The sequence below is a fragment of the Rattus norvegicus genome, chromosome 1 (assembly GCF_036323735.1).
Source record: "Rattus norvegicus strain BN/NHsdMcwi chromosome 1, GRCr8, whole genome shotgun sequence".
Lineage (NCBI taxonomy): Eukaryota > Metazoa > Chordata > Mammalia > Rodentia > Muridae > Rattus > Rattus norvegicus.
The window spans coordinates 114919805-114939064 of NC_086019.1; the positions used below are offsets into that span (position 1 = coordinate 114919805).

The 19260-nt window shown below is 36.4% G+C and overlaps 1 protein-coding gene across 6 annotated transcripts in view; it reads left to right on the plus strand.

The window, feature by feature from the left end:
• Luzp2 (leucine zipper protein 2) overlaps positions 1 to 19260 on the plus strand; it is a 386349-nt gene that overhangs the window by 186779 nt on the left and 180310 nt on the right. For 4 of the 6 annotated variants that reach the window (XM_039100990.2, XM_039100987.2, XM_039100988.2 and 1 more), the window contains exons 4-5: positions 3320 to 3401; positions 15272 to 15334. In XM_039100990.2, the coding sequence (XP_038956918.1) occupies positions 3320 to 3401; positions 15272 to 15334 (145 nt within the window). The remainder of the gene's footprint in view (positions 1 to 3319; positions 3402 to 15271; positions 15335 to 19260) is intronic. The other 2 variants (XM_008759472.4, XM_063278593.1) reach the window with 1 other exon arrangement.

A 19260-nucleotide genomic window follows, 5' to 3' on the forward strand; every position in this document is an offset into this window, starting at 1 on the left:
TATACAATATATTTAAGTAATCACCTACACTTCTGTATTACCCACAAGTTCTCAGATGACTGAACATCTGTTCCAATAAAAAGATGAAATAAAGCAGATGTGCCGTATTGAAATTTCAGAATTTTATACAAAATTACAAAACTTGTTGAAAATAAATAACTGACTTTGTGTCTACCATTAAAATCAGCATAGGAATCTCAGTAAATTTTGTCCATAACAGTAGATAATTTCTCCAAAACCAAATTGAATGACCTGGAATTCCCTTCATGAACAAATAACAAGTTAATAGACTATTTCTATGTATCTGGGACAAATTTTACATTAATCTAGAGTATATGATATATTCATATATAGCCATACAAAAAGGTGTGTGTGTGTGTGTGTGTGTGTGTGTGTGTGTGTGTGTGTGTGAGGGGGTTATTTCTAACAATAGAGACCAAGAAAAATGTGTATGTATGTGTATGTGAAAGACAGGGAGGAAAATAATAGATTATAAATAGCTGATAAGTACCTGATAATGACATTAATATATAGATGATAGGTGAACCTATATTAACTATTGAATAGTACCTTTTAAAATATATATAACAGACTGGAGAATATTCCCAGAAGACCCTTGGGTTGACAGAGAGATATTAATCAACATTATATCATTATTAAAATGATGGAAGCAGAGAAATGACCCTGGGGGTGTCTTATAATGTGTAAAGAATAAATGGGAAAACATACTTTGTTCTCTCTGCTGGGTAGAGGGAAGGGTTATTAGAGGCAACAAGGACTCAAAGCCCTATAAGAGTATTGACCACTGGCATGTTCTCTCAAAACCAGAAGGGAGACTGGGGAGTGGCAAACTTTTTCCCTATAAGTTACTGATGGGTGTACCAGTTCATTACCACCTGACATTCATGTTGTGCTGTGAGAAAAATATAAGTGAACATTACACAAAGAAGCCTCCCAATACGTGCATAATATGGAGACCTAGACTAATATAACCAAGCATGTGAACAATCTCACCGTGTCACAGGAACCCACCATTCTTAGAACTAGGGATTCAGTTCTGCACCAAGGGGGCTGTGAAGCAGCCAGGCCTAATTATATGGTTAAATCCTCCTGAAGCCAGCAAGCCTGGGATCATCTCCCTCATAGCCTAGGATCTGTAATCTGTGAGGCAGGCACCTAAAGCTGGAGAACACTGGGTTGGTTATAGAAGACAGAAGAAAATGTGGTGACAAGTTTCGATGATGTTTTGTCTTGTTCCCTCTTCACCTTTAGATACCAGAATACAAGATACTTTTATTCCTTCACCTTCTATAAAATAATTTATTAACTATTAAATATATTATTCATAGTTTAAGACTAGCAATGGACAGTTTGAATATAAAATTTAGAATGAAAAGTAAGTTATTTCATTGAATGTATAATTCATATTTCAACCTGCACTGGAAGATCATTTCTGTCCATCCTTCCTATTGTTCTTCCTTCCTTCTGTTTTCCCTCTCAGTAGAAGTGGTATAATGCTTTCCTAGAGGTGAGAGTGCATATGCGATGGACACGATGCCACCACCCCTTAGTACACCAGTTTTCTATAAGACCCAGATATCATACTTTGATTTGGTATCATACTTTGACTTGCTAGATAATATATTTATATCTATTACAAATGATATTTTATTTTATGTTATTTTGTATTTAATATTTATATATTATCATAATATATAATTATTACGTCACAAAATATCTTTTTAAAATTTGCTATTCCACACTTAAGTGTTCATATATGTAACTCTCCCCAAGAAAGCTAGAATTTAACTTTAGACTATGAATTAAGAATTTGCACAGGACAGGAATGAATGATTCCAAAATAATGTATTCTCTCTGTGTGTCTCTTTCTCTGTCTCTCAGTCTCTCTGTCTCTGTCCCCTGACTGTTCTCTCTCAAATTTGCATAATCACAGTACCTAGAGCAGAAATCTAGAATATGGAGAATGTGCCCACTAGTGGAAAGGGTAACACCCCATCTTGTGGGGCATCCTGCTAAATATGTGTATGCATGAGGTCTTTATATGGTGGGGTGTTTGTTTAATGGGTGTAAAATAAGTAATTTGCATTTCCAGACTTTGTGCTAAACATTTGGTTTATTAGGTCATTTAAACTTTGCCACAAATCTACAAAATGGCTATATTATTGTGCCTAGTTTTAAATAAAGAAATTTACAAGGAGGGAACTTTATCACTTATACAAATTAACAAAGCTAGCCTCCTTGCAATTGACTGCAGAATTTAAACTAGTTTTGGTTCTCATGGAATAGAACAGTGCTCTGCTTTGTTGATTTTGGACAGCTTCTCTAGGCATGGTCATAAACATATATGTGCACTCTATGGTACACACATGCACACACACATACTATAATATAATATTTTGAGATGAAATTTTGGATGATAAAATCAAGTCAAGGCAAGTAAATATTATTAATTCAATATGCTTGCATTCTAAGTTCCTAAGAGGAATACAGAAAATAATCATTTTAAGTTAGCACATAAGATAATGACTTCTATCATAACATTCAAACACACATACACACACACACACACACATCATTTTTCATTCATATTCACTGCATTACTATCATCTGTTCAGAGCCTCAACTCTTCCACTGAAAACCTTTCCTGACTTCCATTAACGATATGAGAGACAATTTGATATTTGTTTTTCTCCACCAACCCCTGTTATTTTAAAAAGATATATTCTGTGCATACTAATGATCTTGGGTTTATGCATATATAGTCATATATTTTCTTTTCTGTGCTTATAAATCCATAGTTAGAACTAAATCTCTTTGCCTTATGATTCCATGAAATAATTCTCAGGAATATAAAGTATATCTAAACCAGAATGCTATAGAATTAATCAATTATGATGATTGGAATGTTACAATAATTTCTTTCAGAAGTCTATAATGACTTTTGACCCAGCATGTTCCTGCCCTACATGCTGTTAGTGAAATTAGCTTTCCAATTCAAATTAGTACATTTGGTTGATTAAACATATTTCATTGTTCACAGTGACTCACACTGTGGGATTCCTAAAGAAGACAATAACAAGACAATTTCCCTTAAGTATAACCAGCTTTTAGGATTTTCATGAAAGACAGTCCCTTGTTATTGGAGTATTTAGATGCATATTTTGTATCTGTGTAGCCTTTCATAATTATAATTAACTGCTCCTTAAATTTAGATAGATATACAAACTTCTTTTTGTAAAGTTCATGGAAAATAGTGGAAACATGTATCATCCCTTTCCTCGTTTTTCTACTAACCTAGGGAAGAAATGAAGTCTCTCCAGGAAGCCCTGCAGAATCAGCTTAAAGAGACATCTGAGAAAGCCGAGAAACACCAGGCCACAGTGAGTGTGTTTATATTTCTTCTTTGCCTATTAGCTTTGGGTTTGAGAACTCATTTCTTCCTTTTCTCACATTACTATAAAGATACACCTTTAAAAATAAAAATAAAGTCACCATTAAAGAAGCTTAAATCATTGTGATCAGAATAATACTTTGCCACAATTTAATATAAGAAAAGATGAATTTTAATTGGAGGGTCTTCTATCTCCTACTATTCTCTGTAAGGGATGAACCGAGAGGCAGATGAGGGAGGGAACTGGCTCAGGTTCACGTTAATGCTTAGTGGATAGGATGGAAGCTTCAGTGTAAGCTAGTTAGTCTATGCAAGTCTTTAGGCTGTCTCTGACAGCCATGGCTTGGAATCATTCAGGGGCAAGCCCATACCACGTGCTTAGTCAGCAGTCCTACAAACTATTCATAAGGTAAGACACAGATTAATGGGCCAACTGATCACCACATCTTTTCAAGAAGATGTCCTTTTGACCCTCGCACTTTGACTCTTACCACTGATATTCACCAGCAACAGGAAAATAGGGTCCCGAAGCAATGCTGGGATAGAGATCTCAACTTCATTTCCCACGCTCACTTTTGTACCACTAAACGGATAAGATTTTTATCTCGTACCTATTGCCTGAATCTGCTTTTTAAAATATAACATATAGTATAAGAATGTGTTAAGAGGTCAACAGATTTGAATACATTACTGAGGAGAGGGATTACCATAACTGGGTATGTCATGCCCAGGGCCCACATAGGGAAGGCTAGAGCTGGCCACCAAGCAGAATAGGACAGGCGACCCCACTGTGATTTCAGAGGCAATGCAATATTGAGACAGATAAAGAGGGTTAAGGTGGGCTGGGTGAACAACTGCAGTAGCCATAAGACATAAGAGCTAACCCACGCTATGGGTATCTACCCCTATGGTCATGAGGGCAGGTCTGGAGTGGTTTGGAGAGAGGCTAGAGGTCATTATTCCTGAGCTGGTTTGTTGTTATTTGAAAGCACGGTCCTGAAAGTATAAAATCCATTGTGGATACAGTGAGGTTGGCAAGAAACTAGAGAAGTGCATTTCAAGTGCATTATCGGGCTAGACAGAATGAGACTGGTCCTTGGTTGGCACATAGTTCTTTGAACAGACTCTGCAGTACCAATAAAATAAAGCCTCAGAATTAGAAACTAGAAACAAGATTTATTCAGGTATCCATCTTGGCCAATTACTGGAATCACAGGCACTCCAAACACTGTCGTGAACTTTTTATTTGCAAAACTTCTAACAATTTAGACGAGTGTAGAGCTTTGCTTCTGAAACTCAGTTCAGTTTGTCACCCAAGACAAGCTGATTCCTAAGGGCAGCCTTTCTCACAATGACGGTCTGCTCTGCTGTGTGCCGGATTGTTTCCTGTTAAGGATTTCTCATTATCTCTTCCATCTGTCAAGATAACACATACTTGGATGGCATGAAAACACTCAGTGATTTTATGTTGGATGTCCTAATGCTTGGCTAATCTGAACACCAAATGCCTTATAAAAGAATGGACAATTTTTAGTACTTGCCTAGTCATTCCTTTCTTATACCTGATTAGACTGTTGGATGGTTCTGTCTGCAATCCCATTTCTGCTTTGACCACAGACTTTATTTGACTTTATCTTGGGAAATTTAATCTGATAGAAAGCAATGGCCTTGAGAACAGACATACTCTATTCACTATTTTCTCAGACCCTTGTAATAAAGCCATATTGCTTTATTGATTCTTTCCTTAAGAGTTATGACTCACAGGAGGTAAATACCTCTCTTGCTAGTGGGCAGAGCAACTAACACACAAACCACAGCGATTCCCACACTTTATGCAGACAGAATTTTGAGACCACTGTTACTCTTGAAAGAGACAGGACAAAGACAGAATAACCAATTGTAGAAATGTCATGGATGCAGAGTATGCTCCCTGTGATCCAGCCAACATGCTCTCAGTACCTCTCTCATAGATTTTCCTTAAAGCCTTAGCATCCTTATCTCTATCCTCCTAACATTTTTACTAAGCCTGAAACTGTCTGTAAGAACTGTATGAGCTTGCTATTCTAAGGATAATTCCTGTTGCGCCATGTATTTTGAGGGCTTGATCAAACTCTGCCAGTTTGCTCATTTATCCAATTAAAACAATGTATAACTTTAAAATAATAAGGATTATATTAAAAGTATAATTATATCTGGCATACAGTCTATAGTAGACATGAAAATGCTGCTCTATCCTTCCCTCTCTGCTCACTATTTTAACTCCATATTCATATATCGTTATTTAATTTTTCTCAGGCTCTCTTATTGACTACTTGAGATTCTTATAAAGCTATTCATTGGGTAATTATGATTCTGTGCACACACGGTTCTAAGCAGGGAGGATAATGAATTGTACCTAACATCAAAATTGTAGGCTATCATCACCAATACTGGCTCCTAATTTCACCTTAAGCATTATCAAGGATGACATAGGATTTATATCTGACAAGGAAAGATTCAAGTAAAGTGGTCTATTCTTAATCATTTAGGATGTTTTAATGTTTCAGCTCTAACTCAATGCTAATCAAAATCATTTAACTACACTATCCAGATACTATACATGGATTTCTATAAGCTGCTCTTACAGGCTAACAATTAGCTGTATGAAGTTGATCTCAGATTCCGAGTTACAAAAGGTCCTCTTGCAGCAGTGAGCTGGATCACCCATCTAACAGTGATCACTAATTAACCATTTCAAACTTTATCCTCATTAATAATTACAAGACAATTCAATTTTGGTAATGCCTTGTATTTTCTTACATTAAGTCAGGTTCTTTCTGTTGTTTACGATAACTGTGTTAAATACTTTAAAAGTCATACACCTCCCTATATTTATATTTATTTAGGCATATAGAAAGTGAATGTGAACACATTTAGGAATGATCCTGTGTTGGGAAGCAAATGATTGTATTATAGCAAAAAATACATATCCTTTATGCATTATATTTGTTGGAATATTATAAAGTAAAATAACATTTTCAACATAAGCTGGGAAATAATTCAATTTAAATTGCTAGTTTTCGGGTAGTGGGATGATGTGAAGACCATACAATTTGCTTAATTCCTGTATTGAAGTTTAAAAAAATGTGCACATTCATTCCCCAATGTGATAGCAAAATCATGAAATATTTGCATTACTAAAAGAGCAGCTCAGAGAATAAAGCAACGATTCTAGGTGACCAACTTCAAAGAAAGCTTTTCCTGAGATGTCTCTAAGTGCAAAAATGAAAGGACTTCTTTGGATTTCTTTGATCTTCCCTGCAAAGTGATAAGGAGATGAAAGGAAAGCCATGGTGATAACAGGATAACAGCACATATAGGGTAGTAGCTTTCCATTCAAACATCAGATTCCTGGAGCAAGAATTTTCTTTTAATTAATTAATTAATTAATTAATCAATTTTTACACTCCAGATTTTATTCCCCTCTTGGTCCATCCTCTGATTGTTCCAGAGCCTATACATCCTCCTCCCCCCTCCCCTGCCATCCCATCTCCATGAGGATGTCCTCACCCCACCCACCCCATGAGACCTCTAAACTTCCTGGGGGCCTCCAGTCACTCGAGGGTTAGGTGCATCTTCTCTGACTGAACCCAGACCTGCAGTTCTATGCTGTATGTGTTGGAGGCCTCATCTCAGCTGGTGTACACTGCCTAATTGGTGATCCAGTGTCTGAGAGATCTCAGGGTTTCAGGTTAATTGAGACTGCTGGTCCTCCTACAGGGTTACCCTCCTCCTCATCTTCCTCCAGCTTTTCCCTAATTCAAGCAGAGGAGTCCACAGCCTCTGTTCATTAGTTGGGTGCACATATCTGATTCTGGGTCTTTCAGTTGCTTGTTGGGTCTTTTAGAGGACAGTCATGATAGGTCATGTTTTGTGAATGCCCCATAGCTTCAGTAATGGTGTCAGGTCTTGAGGCCCCAAAACCTGAGCTGGAACTCTTTATGCAACTGATTTTTCATGAGAAATGACAACTTGGGCCATTCTGGGACAGGGGAGTTATCAAAGCTCTACATCAGGTGTGGTAAGAATGTATGTGCTATTCACACATAACGACAGAACTAGTAAAGGACTACGAAATGCAAGGAGGAAAGCAAGGTTCCAAACTAATGAAAATTCTAACGTATTAGAAACCACAGCGAATTATGACAGCTTAACTACATTAACAAGGAATCTTACATAGGACAAAATAAAATTAAAAGAATGGGAAAATGTATATAAGATGTTAAATTTAAAATTGAAAGTATTACTATTTATAGTGAGCAAATTAGAAAAAATACATACAAAATAACTTTTAAGGAAAGTAATTGGCACAATACTAATGTTTTCTAAATAAAAATACAGAACAAAGATATGGCAAGCATAAATGAAATCATCATATACTACTCTGAATAGACAGTAAAAACAACTTTACACATCCAGCTTCAAAAACCAACAGTATATAAGCAATAGTAATGCGGAGGAAATGAGAAAATAATTTAAAATATAATCGATCGTGTAAATTATTAGAAATATGTAAGAAATCTAAATTTTCTGAACAGATAAAAATGTTATGCATTACATAAATAAGACATGTTAAGACATAAGTAATTATATATCCAAGAATACTAGTACTACATAGGAAGTTATTCTAAATTATTATAATCTCAATAATTATAATGTATAAATAATTTCTTAATTTAAAAATATAGACCAAATTTTTCATTATCATTTATATTAATGAGGAATTCAAATAAAAGTAATAGTTTCCAAAGAAATACTTAGTGAAGAGATTTCTTTAAATACGTTTGTCAATAAAAAAGGATCGATACCAATTCATTGATTATTCTAAATGGTAAGTAATAATGGACAACAGAATTTTATTTGTATTGTATTTGTATTGTACAAACCAAATAAGGACATGGAGTGTGTATTGGGAGAGGATGAGAAGAAATTGTCTTATGAACAGTGTTACAGTTATACTAAACAAAATGATATTAAACTTATCAGATCAGCAAATTTAAAAGAGTGTAGTCATGATTAAAAAAAAGTATTTTTACAAACCAGAATTTAAGGATGATTCAAATATTCACATTAGTAATGGAAGCATAAATAAAAACATAATGAAGGATAAAGGCCACATGACCAAGAGATGAACAAAAGGCACTTTATACAATGCAGTCATTTCATGAGAAAAGATGAACCAATTAAGAAAAAGAGGACTATTTGTTAACATATAGATTGCTTACAGAATCTAAAACCTAATTCTATATGTTATATGGAAAGGTCAAAAGCTTTCTGACCCTTGGATCAAGACAAGGATGTTCATTTTCATGATTTTTACTCAACATGGTATAGGGGGGTGCTCATAAATGTAATCAGACAAGAAAAAGAAAAACATCCCAATGGGAGAAGTAAAATTCAAAAGGTAACTTTTGCAGATGTCATGACCAAATATATCAAAATCAAAAACATCTTTACCAGAAAGACTTTTAAGTCATATTTGTAGATACAAAACTCACAAGCAAATGTGAACCCTATTCTTACATCCTAATAGTGAACTAGAAAATATGGATGAGTCAGCAATGCTTTACAATAGCTTTGGATATAAAGAAATACATTTAACAAAAGAAAGGAAAATGCCTATCAAATATTATTTTAAAAAGTTAGATAAGTTAAAGAAATACACAGAAATGCTTCCTATATTCATGGACGAAAGACTGCACATTGTAAAACTTTTACACTGACCAGTGAGAACTGTGGATTCAATGAGATGTCTATCAAAATGCCTATTATGAAAATGCATATGATAATCTTCAAAGATCTTTCAAAAATATCTTAAAACTGATATAGACATAAAAATTCCTTGACCCAAACTTTTCTAGATTAAAAAACAGAAAAGAAACCCAACTAAACAAATCATGATGGTCCTGCCTTATATCCTTTAAGGAATACTACTGAAAGGTAAAACGTAATCAGAGTATAATGTATGGAAAATAAAATTATTTTCAATAAAAGAAAAAAGCAACAATTAAAAAATAAATACCAAAGTGGAGGCATTACCATATGCTAGTATAGACTATTCTTCAATTATCTTATGTTAAACAATATGATATTGATATGAATCTCGATGCACGGACCTATGGAGTAGAATAGAGACAAGTGCCCACTTGTTTATTTTACAAAGGTACTTGTGTGCTTTGCTGAGAATATAAGTCAGTCATATACATGGTAAGCTTGTGGACGTTCCTTATATAAACAATCAGTATAAACACACAGCAATCCTGATCCTGGGCATATATATTAGTTACTTTTCTTACTGATATTTCAGAATTTCTGATAGAAGCACTTCAATTTATTAGCATTGATGGAATAAGTCTATTGTCTCACTTGGAGGTAAGAGAAAGTTGAGATGTGGTAACAGGATCATGATGAACCTGATCACATTGTATCCACCACACTCAGGAACCACAGAGAGATTTATTGTTGGTTCTCAGCTCTTCACCTTGGCTTCCTTTTATTTTCATTGAAAATCGATTTTTTTTCCACGTGGAAAGGTTTAATGAAAGAAGAAGAGTAGAAGAGAAGAGGTGTAAAGGTCAGCCATGAACACATAGAGGGAAGGGGGATGGGGAGAGAAGGGACAAAGGGGAAGAGGACAAGAAGGCAAGAGGACAAGAGCAAGAGCAAGGCGCAAGAATGAAAATTGATATTTAATGCAATATATTCTGATATAGGGCTTTATATATCTTGATGAGAAACGTATATCTTATCAATTGGATCAGAGGTTATTGTGTTCTGTGTTCTTTCATGTGGCGATTTAATTGAGTTCAAGAGAGTGTGTGGTGGCTAGACACAATGGGCCCGCCCCAGAATTGGGATGTGTGAGTCTAGCATGGTGGCAACCTGCCTTGGGAACTATATAGGTAGAGAGATTGTTGCCAGGCTCAGAGAGTAGCCATTGGCAGTGTGATATGGAATGGACCTTAGCGGGTGAGACGCTTGTTGCCTGAGATGAAAATATCCCATAAATGCATGTGGTACTACAGTGATGGCACCTAGTGCAGGATAGAAGGAAGCCTTTTTTTCTTTTTTTAATTTTACCGCAACAGGTTAGACCCAAAGACTTTGTGCCACTGTCACACTAGCCCATCTTGCAGGGAAGTCATCATTGTAGATCTAAGGTTTTGTAACTGTATTAGCGTTTACCTTTCTCCTTTGGTAACATGCAGACTGCCTTCCAGTACCACTAGTCAGTAAGGACAAAGGCTCTATGTAGGTACCAGTTCAACTTCTCCATGTTTAAAGTTTTGTGTAGGTGTTTTCAGCAATAGGCCTAACCCAAAGCAGTTTGTGGAGAGCAAACAGTAGTCTTGGCAATAGCATGGGTTGTTTGGGATTTCCTACGAAACCCCCCTCACTAAGAACTTGATTAGATGTAGCCCATTCCCGGGAACTGGAGGCTTCATTTAGTGAATGAGATGTTCAGTTTGGAGGCCACCTCCCACATTATTTGGTGATTCCATTCAGATTGCCTTCACTTATGTTTTAGGATGCTTCTGCTCTATTAGGTCTCCAGATGACCTCAAATGGCTTAGTTTTAGCTGTCTCATATTCTCTACATCATTCATCTCCCTCTTCTTCCTCCCTGTTTTGTTCTCCCATTTGAGGGGCCTGCCCCTAGGATCTATCTGGATTGCCTCACTCAGGATGATTTTTTTCTTTTTCCTTTTTATAGGATATTGTATATATTTATATTTCAAATGTTATCCCTTTTTCTCCTCTCCCATCTCCCCTTGCCCTGCTTCTGTGAAGTCTCCCACTCCCACACACCCACCTCACAGCCCTGGCATTCCCCTATACTGGGGAAATGAGCATTCACAAGACCAAGGGGATCTCCAACTACTGATGCTGGACAATGCCATCCTCTGCTACATTTGTGGCCGGAGTCATGGGTCCCTCCATGTGTACTATTGGTTGGTGGTTTAGTCCCTGGGAGTTCTGGGGCTTTGGGTTAGTTGATATTGTTGTACTTCCTATGGGGTTGCAAACCCCTTCAGCTCCTTCAGTCCTTTCTCTAACTCCTGCATTGGGGTCCCTGTGTTCAGTCTGATGGTTGGCTTGAGAGCATCTATACCTCTATCAGTAAGGCTCTGGCAAAACCTCTCAACATCCGTATCAAGTTCCTGTCAACAAACACTTCTTGGCATCAGCAATAGTAACTGGGTTTGATGGCTGCATACAGGATGTATCCCCAGGTTGGGCAGTCTCTGGTGACTTTTTCTTCAGTCCCTGCTCCACTCTTTACCCCTATATTTTCTCCCGTGAGTATTTTGTTCTCCCTTCTAAGAACTGAAGCATCCACATTTTGGTCTCCCTTCTTGAGCTTCATATGCTCTGTGAATTGTTTCTTCGGTATTCTGAGTTTGGAGCTAATATCCACTTATCAGCGAGTGCATACCATGTGTGTTTTTTGTGACTGGGTTACCTCTCTCAGGATGATATTTTCTAGTTCCATCCATTTGCCTAAAAATTTCATGTAGCCATTGTTTTTAATAGCTGAGTAGTACTCCATTGTGTAAATGTACCACTTTTTCTGTATCCATTCCTCTGTTGAAGGACATTTGGTTTTTTTCCAGATTCTGGCTTTCTTTTTTCCAATTGCATCCATTTATCTGAGAATTTTATGATTTCACTTTTTAACAGTCAAGTAATATTCTATTATATTAATGTACTACATTTTCTTCATTCTTCCATTGAAGGACATTATAGAGGTTTGAATAGGGTTGGCCCCCACAGATTCATGTGTTTGAATGCTTTGACCTGGAAGCAGCACCATTAGGAGGTGTAGCTTTACTGGAGGAAGTGTGTCCTTGTTGGAGGAAGTTTGTCACTATGGAGTTGGGCTTTGAGATCTCCTACACTCAGGTTCCATCCATTGTAGAATATAAACTCTTTTTTTGCTTCCTGGGGAAGATAGTTTCCTCCTTGTGCCTTTGCATCAATATGTAGGAATCTTGGCTCCTCCAGCCAGTAGGTCTGCTTGCACAATGCCATGCTCTCACCATGAAAATAATCGATTAAACCTTTAAAACTGTAAGCCAGCACCAATTAAATGTGTTCCTTTATAAGAGTTGCCTTGGTCATAGTATCTCTTCACAACAGTAAAACCCAAACTAATACAGATATATAGGCTGTTTCTGATTTCTGACTATTATGAATACAGCAGCAATGAACACAGTTGAACAAGTGTCTCTACAGTAGGATGTAGAGTCTGTTGGGCATAGTTCCAAGAGTGTTGTAGCTTGACCTTGAGGTAAGGTTAATTATCATCTTTCTGAGGAACCTTCACATTGATTTTCATAATGGCTTTATAAGTTTGCACTCCCACCAGCAATGTGTATCCCGTCCCCCACATCCTTACCAGAATAAGCTATCATTTGTTTTATTGATCTTGGCCATCCTGACTAATACAAGATAAGATCTAAAAGTAACATTGATTTGCATTTCCCTGATGACTAAGGAGCTGAACATTTCTTAAGTTCTTTTCAGCCATCTGTGTTTTGTTTCTTCTTTATTCAACAAATAGGGTGGTACAACCCACATTCAGATTGGGTCTTCCTTTCCATAAAACCTCCTCTAGACACTCCCTCCCAGATGAGCTTATAGGTGATTCCCCTGGGTTTTCTACTTGAGATTTAAGGGAATGATGCATTTTCATGGTGACCTTGATTGAATTTTAAATTATACCCATTTATTCAAATGAAAACTTGTACATTTATCTCCCTGCCTGCTCCCAAAAAGTGTTAGGCTTTTTTCCTGGTCCAAACAATAACAAATTTGTTTATTCAATAATAAAATGTGCAAGAAAAATATATTTCTGAAAATTCATGTTATTTGATCAGTATATTTACCTTGATACAATCATCTTCCAACACACTTTTCTTGAAGACAAAAGGATTTGTTTTTATCTCAGCATGCATGTTTCAGTTGGAAATCATTCAGTTCTGGGTTTGCCCGGTCGAATCCTGGCCGACAACAGACATGACAAAGTAGCAGGTATGACCATAATAATTAAATATATTAATGGTGTTTGGTTGCATTTCATGACTCCTGTTAACTTTTATGGCTTAACTTGTCCTGGATGAGACATAATTCTAAAGCAAGACTTGCCTCAAAGCTCTTACTCTCAGCAAGCATAAAGAAGCACTGTTCTTGCACAGGCTTGGTATTTTTTCTCTGAAAGCCATTACTGAAGGAAATACTAGGAATGCTTATTTCTGCAGGGTAGTTAAGTCCTTCTGGGATTCTAAACCAGTGATCTCAAAATGCTAATATTTTTAAATATTCTGAATATATTTGAGTTTTATATTCTCAAGACTTTATGTCTGTGTGGAGTATTTAAAGAATTATAGACTTGGTACTGGAGTCTATTTCAGTATATTTCTAATCAGTATGAATTTTAGCTATCACAAACATACTGAATATCAATATATGAGGGTTTGGCATCAGTGATAAAGACTATATATGGAACTAGGATTGCTATTTCATGATTTAAAGTTTTTGTTGCCAAAGAAATACTTATGTAGAACTAGTTATAAATCTGTCCATCAGTAGGCAGATTCAGGTTCTACACATATACAGAATTTTATATAGCATCATGACCTTCCCATTAATTCTTTTGTTTTACAAATAACCTTGTATTCTCCACCTAATGGGACAGTGCCCATGATTAATGGTATTTTCTTTACATCCCTTTAGTTCAGATTTATCTTGAGAACTGATGACCTAAATAATAGACATGGTAGTTTTTAAGCATGGCCTGCTTTATATATGTCATAACTACCAAATAGCTTGACTTGAGTTTTCAGTAGCAAATGAAGCTATATTTGTGGATTTTCTTAAGGACAGGACAATTATGAGTAATGTAAGGCTTCAGCATTCCTTTATGGAAAGCAAAGATCAGGATTCAGGTGCTATAAGGTTTCTAGAATGTAGTATAGCTGTTTCAGCTCTTGAAGTTATCAGAGACTCAATATGGAATCATTCTTATACCTCCTATCTATATGACCACTCTTATCTATCAGGTATCTCTATATGCTGACTTCATTCAGTCTTGCTGAAACCTTCTCTCTTCTCACTCGCCATCTGAGGATATTTGACTTATTACAACCTGAGTGGTGGTCAATAACATCTTCCATCTGCCTGAACTACAGAGCAGCTGTTTCTCCCTGGGAACCTTAGCTGAAACACGATCAAAACGACGATAGAGGCTACTACATTTTGCAGTCAAAATTAGGGGTAATTTTTATTGTGTTATGGATTTCTCATACACACTAACTGAAAAATATGATAATGGAAGTCATCATGAAAGGATAAATGTAGAGGGTGAAACTGAATGTTGGTCTGTTCTTCTATTTGTAGGAACCCAAATTATTCAATCCACTGTATTTGGAGTTTTATCAGCTACAGTAGTCTTCATCACCTTGATTAATTTTTTTTGTATCAGTAACCCAAACATTAATACTTTCATTCTTAAACAATAATGTAGATAAATTGTTATTGAGTAAAATAAACATGAATAATAAATTTCACTACAATAAAAATTATGTTTTTGAAACTGTACACAAACTTTAATGCAATGAGCATGCTTTTCATAATAATATATAAACAAGTTGAATGAAGATGAAGGAAATGAAGGCTTTTGTTACTGGAGACTTTAATCCTTCTTATTCAATATTTACATTAACACTATAATAATTTTAGTATATCTCAAAATTTTATAAATATAAAACATGATAATGAATTGAGAACGTGTACCCATAATATTTTATTTGTTTTCAGATTAATTTTTTGAAGACTGAAGTGGAAAGAAAGAGCAAAATGATCCGTGACTTACAGAATGAGGTAATTTTCATGTTACAGGGAAATTGTACATTAATCAAAGACTACACAGGAAAATGCAAACGGAAATTTACCAGAAGTGTGAGAACTTTAATTCTGACTTGAGCTTGTTATACACAAACAGAAAAGAAAAATGATGCTAATAGTTGCTACCTGGTCACAGCAATGAGCTTAGGAAATAAAAGGAATTTCATTCCATTGATTTTTAGTTTCAAGATAATTGGAAACAGTCTATAGGTTTGAACATTAAAGCAAATTTTTAATTTGTCATTCTCTATATGCAGAGAAGCCCCTGTCAATGATTATCATCATGGTGTTTCCATTTGTCCAAAATATGATAAGAAATAATAAATGTAAACATTTATTTTTAAATAAGCAAGTTTAAGTTTCTTTAAAGGAGCCTATGAATTAAGCAAACAGAAAAAAAAAAAACCTAAATGCCAACGAACACTGTTATAGAGAAGACTCTAGTAAATTAAAGAAAACCCATTTCAGTTCAACTCTGTAAATATGTGGCTGTAAATCTCTCTAAGGTAATCATTTCATCTTCTTGCCTCAGTGAACACAGGGCTGTGGAGGGGATAAGGTATTTTATAATGTGATGGAGTGCTTCGGGTCACTATTCCTAATGGATCCCCATACTGCCTGTAGATGAATAGGTTGTAAGTTTTGCCTCACATATAACCTGAACTCAAGACGTGATTGGGATATTTTAATAATATTTCCTCACAGCATTCTAACTTTATTTATGGTGACTGTCCTCCCTTGGAAGATCTTTTGAACAGCATACTATTATGCATAATTTGTACTATGAATCATCCACATAAATCTCTTGAGCTACAAGGGAAAGTACCACTGACCAAGCAACTCAGCATGGCTCAGAGATCTGGAGGCAATGTGTCAGAAATAAAATTAGTGAAGTTCAAGTGTGCCTGAAGGTTTGGGACATAATCCCTTCCTGTTTTCTGCTAGCATTTGCTACATCATGGCCTTCCAGGACATTCTTGGATTTGGGGTAGTACCACTCCAGTTCCTGCTTGTTCCTTCATAGGGACTCTCCTTTGTGTCTACAGTCTTTATTTATTATCTTCTTTGTATATAAAAAGCCATGACTTACTTTAGTACCTACTCTGCCCTGTTATGAAATTGCTATAATCATTTATATGTGCCTAAACTCTTGTTCTAAAGTAGTTCACATTCTGAGTTTTCACTTGGATATGAATATAGAATTGGTAGTCTTTAGACCATTACACTTGTTTCAGTATTCTGGTGGTTGGATAAAAGTAGTTTAGCAAACTTCTTTCCTTCTTTTTTATTAGTTATTTTATTTATTGACATTTCAAGTGTTATCTCCCAGTCAGTTTCCCCTCCACAAACTTCTATCCTTTCCACCTTGCCCATGCCTCTATAAAAGTGCTCCCCAACCTGCACTCTCATTCCTGCCTCAGAGCCTTACCATTCCCCTACCCTTAGTAGCATCAATCCTCCTCAGGACCGCTCCCCTCCCACTGAGTCCTGATAAGGCAATACTCTGCTCTATATCCAACAGGAGACATCTTTGATTAACGGTTTAGTCCCTGGGAGCTTTGGGGTGTCTGGGTGTTTGATATTGTTGTTCCTCCTATAGAGTTGTATACCCCTTCAGCTCTTTTAGTTCTTGTCCTAACTTCTCCATTAATCTCTGAGCTCAGTCCAATGTCTGGCTGCATAAATCTGCATCTGTATTGGTCAAGCTCTGGCAGAGCATCTTAGGGGACTGCTATACATGGCTCCTGTGAGCAAGTGCTTCTTGGCATCAGCAATAGTGTCTGGGTTTGGTGTCTGCAGATGGGATGGATCCCTAGGTGGAGCAGTCTCTCGATGACCTTTCCTTCAGACTCTGCTCCACTCTTTGTCCCTCCACTTCCAAAATTATATTTTCTGTTCCTCTTCCGAGTAAAACTATAGCATGAACACTTTTGTGTGGTCTTCTTTCTTCTGGGATTTCATATGGTCTGTGAGTTGTATTGTGGGTATTCCAAGCTTCTTTTTGGCTAATATCCACTTATCAGTGAGTACATACCATGTATGTTTTTGGTGACTGGGTTACCACACTCAGGATGACAATTTCAAGTTCTATCCATTTGCCTGCAAATTTCATGAAGTCATTGTCTTTAATAGCTGAGTAATACTCCATTGTGTAAATGTACCACAATTTCTGTATCCATTCCTCTGTTGAGGGACATTTAGGTTCTTTCCAGCTTCTAGATATTATAAATAAGACTCAGTTTAGCAATTTTTAATAGATCAAAATCAGAAATATTATTTAGTGTAAGTCTCGGCAACTTTGAAAAGAAATAAGGAATTTGAATTTATGCTGTTCACCAACCACCAGGAAACAAAGACTTGTTTCTTGTAGATAAAATGATTTCTAGTTATTCATTCACATGTAGAAAGTGCTAAATTCTGGTAGTTTGTTGTTGCTGGGTACAAATTCAAGCAAACTAACTAGAAAAGAATGTGTTTTACTCCTTGAAGCAAGGCTAGCAGTATCTGTGGTAAGAGGCTCTTCAGTAAGGCTAATGTAATCGAAATGGCCAAAGTGTAATACACAGAAGCATAAATCTGAAAACTGCCTCTATCCGCTATAGCAAAGAACTTTCCATTTGGCAAGGACATAGTATTTTGACTTGGTGGAGGTAAGGCAAGCATGCTGATTCTCTCTCTCTCTCTCTCTCTCTCTCTCTCTCTCTCTCTCTCTCTCTCTCTCCTCTTCTCTCTCCTTTTTTTCAGGAGAGTTTACAATCTGTATTAGACACCATAAATGAATTCATATTGTGGGCAACTAATCCCACTATGTGAATTATTACAGAAAACCCCAGTGAGATACTTGCATTTGTAGAATCTTAGATTCTACCAATTTGGGAATCCATCTGTGTTCACAACCATATCTGCATGCTTTTTCTCTTATCTGATGGATGCATATGCCTGTAATTTTCCAAGGAAAAGTAAACATGAAGCCTTGGTGTGTGTCCTTTGTTAAAGCCACTTTACCTTCTCATTTACTATCAATTGTTGGTACTTTAGGACCTGTGAAAACAATACATATTGGGCACTTGGAACTTGAAAAAACCCTCACAAAGTGTAAGCAATTGCAGTCATTATGGCCATTAAATGTTGAGATGATTGACTCAACAATCTACTGGGCGTTGCACAAGCATTTTCTTAGTAATGACATATGAAACCAAAATTTCTTAAATAAAAATATCGAAGTGTGCATGGCTGCTATCCTGTATTCAAAGACGTTGTCCATGTCCTCTTGTGTTTCTTTACAAAGCAAACAAAAGTCCCAAACTGCCCAGTACATATCCCCCACCATAAAAACAGGGAATAATAAGAATTTTCTTCATTTGTTCTAACAGAAATCTCCCAGATTCTAAATTACTGACATGCCTGCAGCTATCAGCACAGCCAGGAAAATGGATAGTTTACTTAGTTGTGTCTTTTTCACATTTCTGTGCTCAGGTTCTGTAGGGTACATTCAACTTAAAACAAATAGATTCCCCTTGAGAACGGAGGGTTCATTATACAGGATACCAGAGTTGTCAAAGAAAGTGCACTAGAAAAACATTGCCTCCTGACTGTCGAATTCCTTTCCATAATAAACTTTAGACCCCAGAGGGTAAATCATAGTTTGATAATTTGTGATCTCAAGCACAGTACATTAGATCACTGCTACCTTACCTAGAATTGCTCCTCATTCTAAGTATGTTAGGAGTCAGCACTGTTGTATGTTTCCTATATTTCTTATCTATGTATCAGTTGTGGCAGGTAACTTCTGACAATCCCCTCGACATTTCTGTATCTTGACAAAGATGGAGAGCTGTTTTCATTTTGGTCTTCCAGGCTTTACCATTCCTGTGTAGTGCTCCCATCTACGCCCCAGCTCA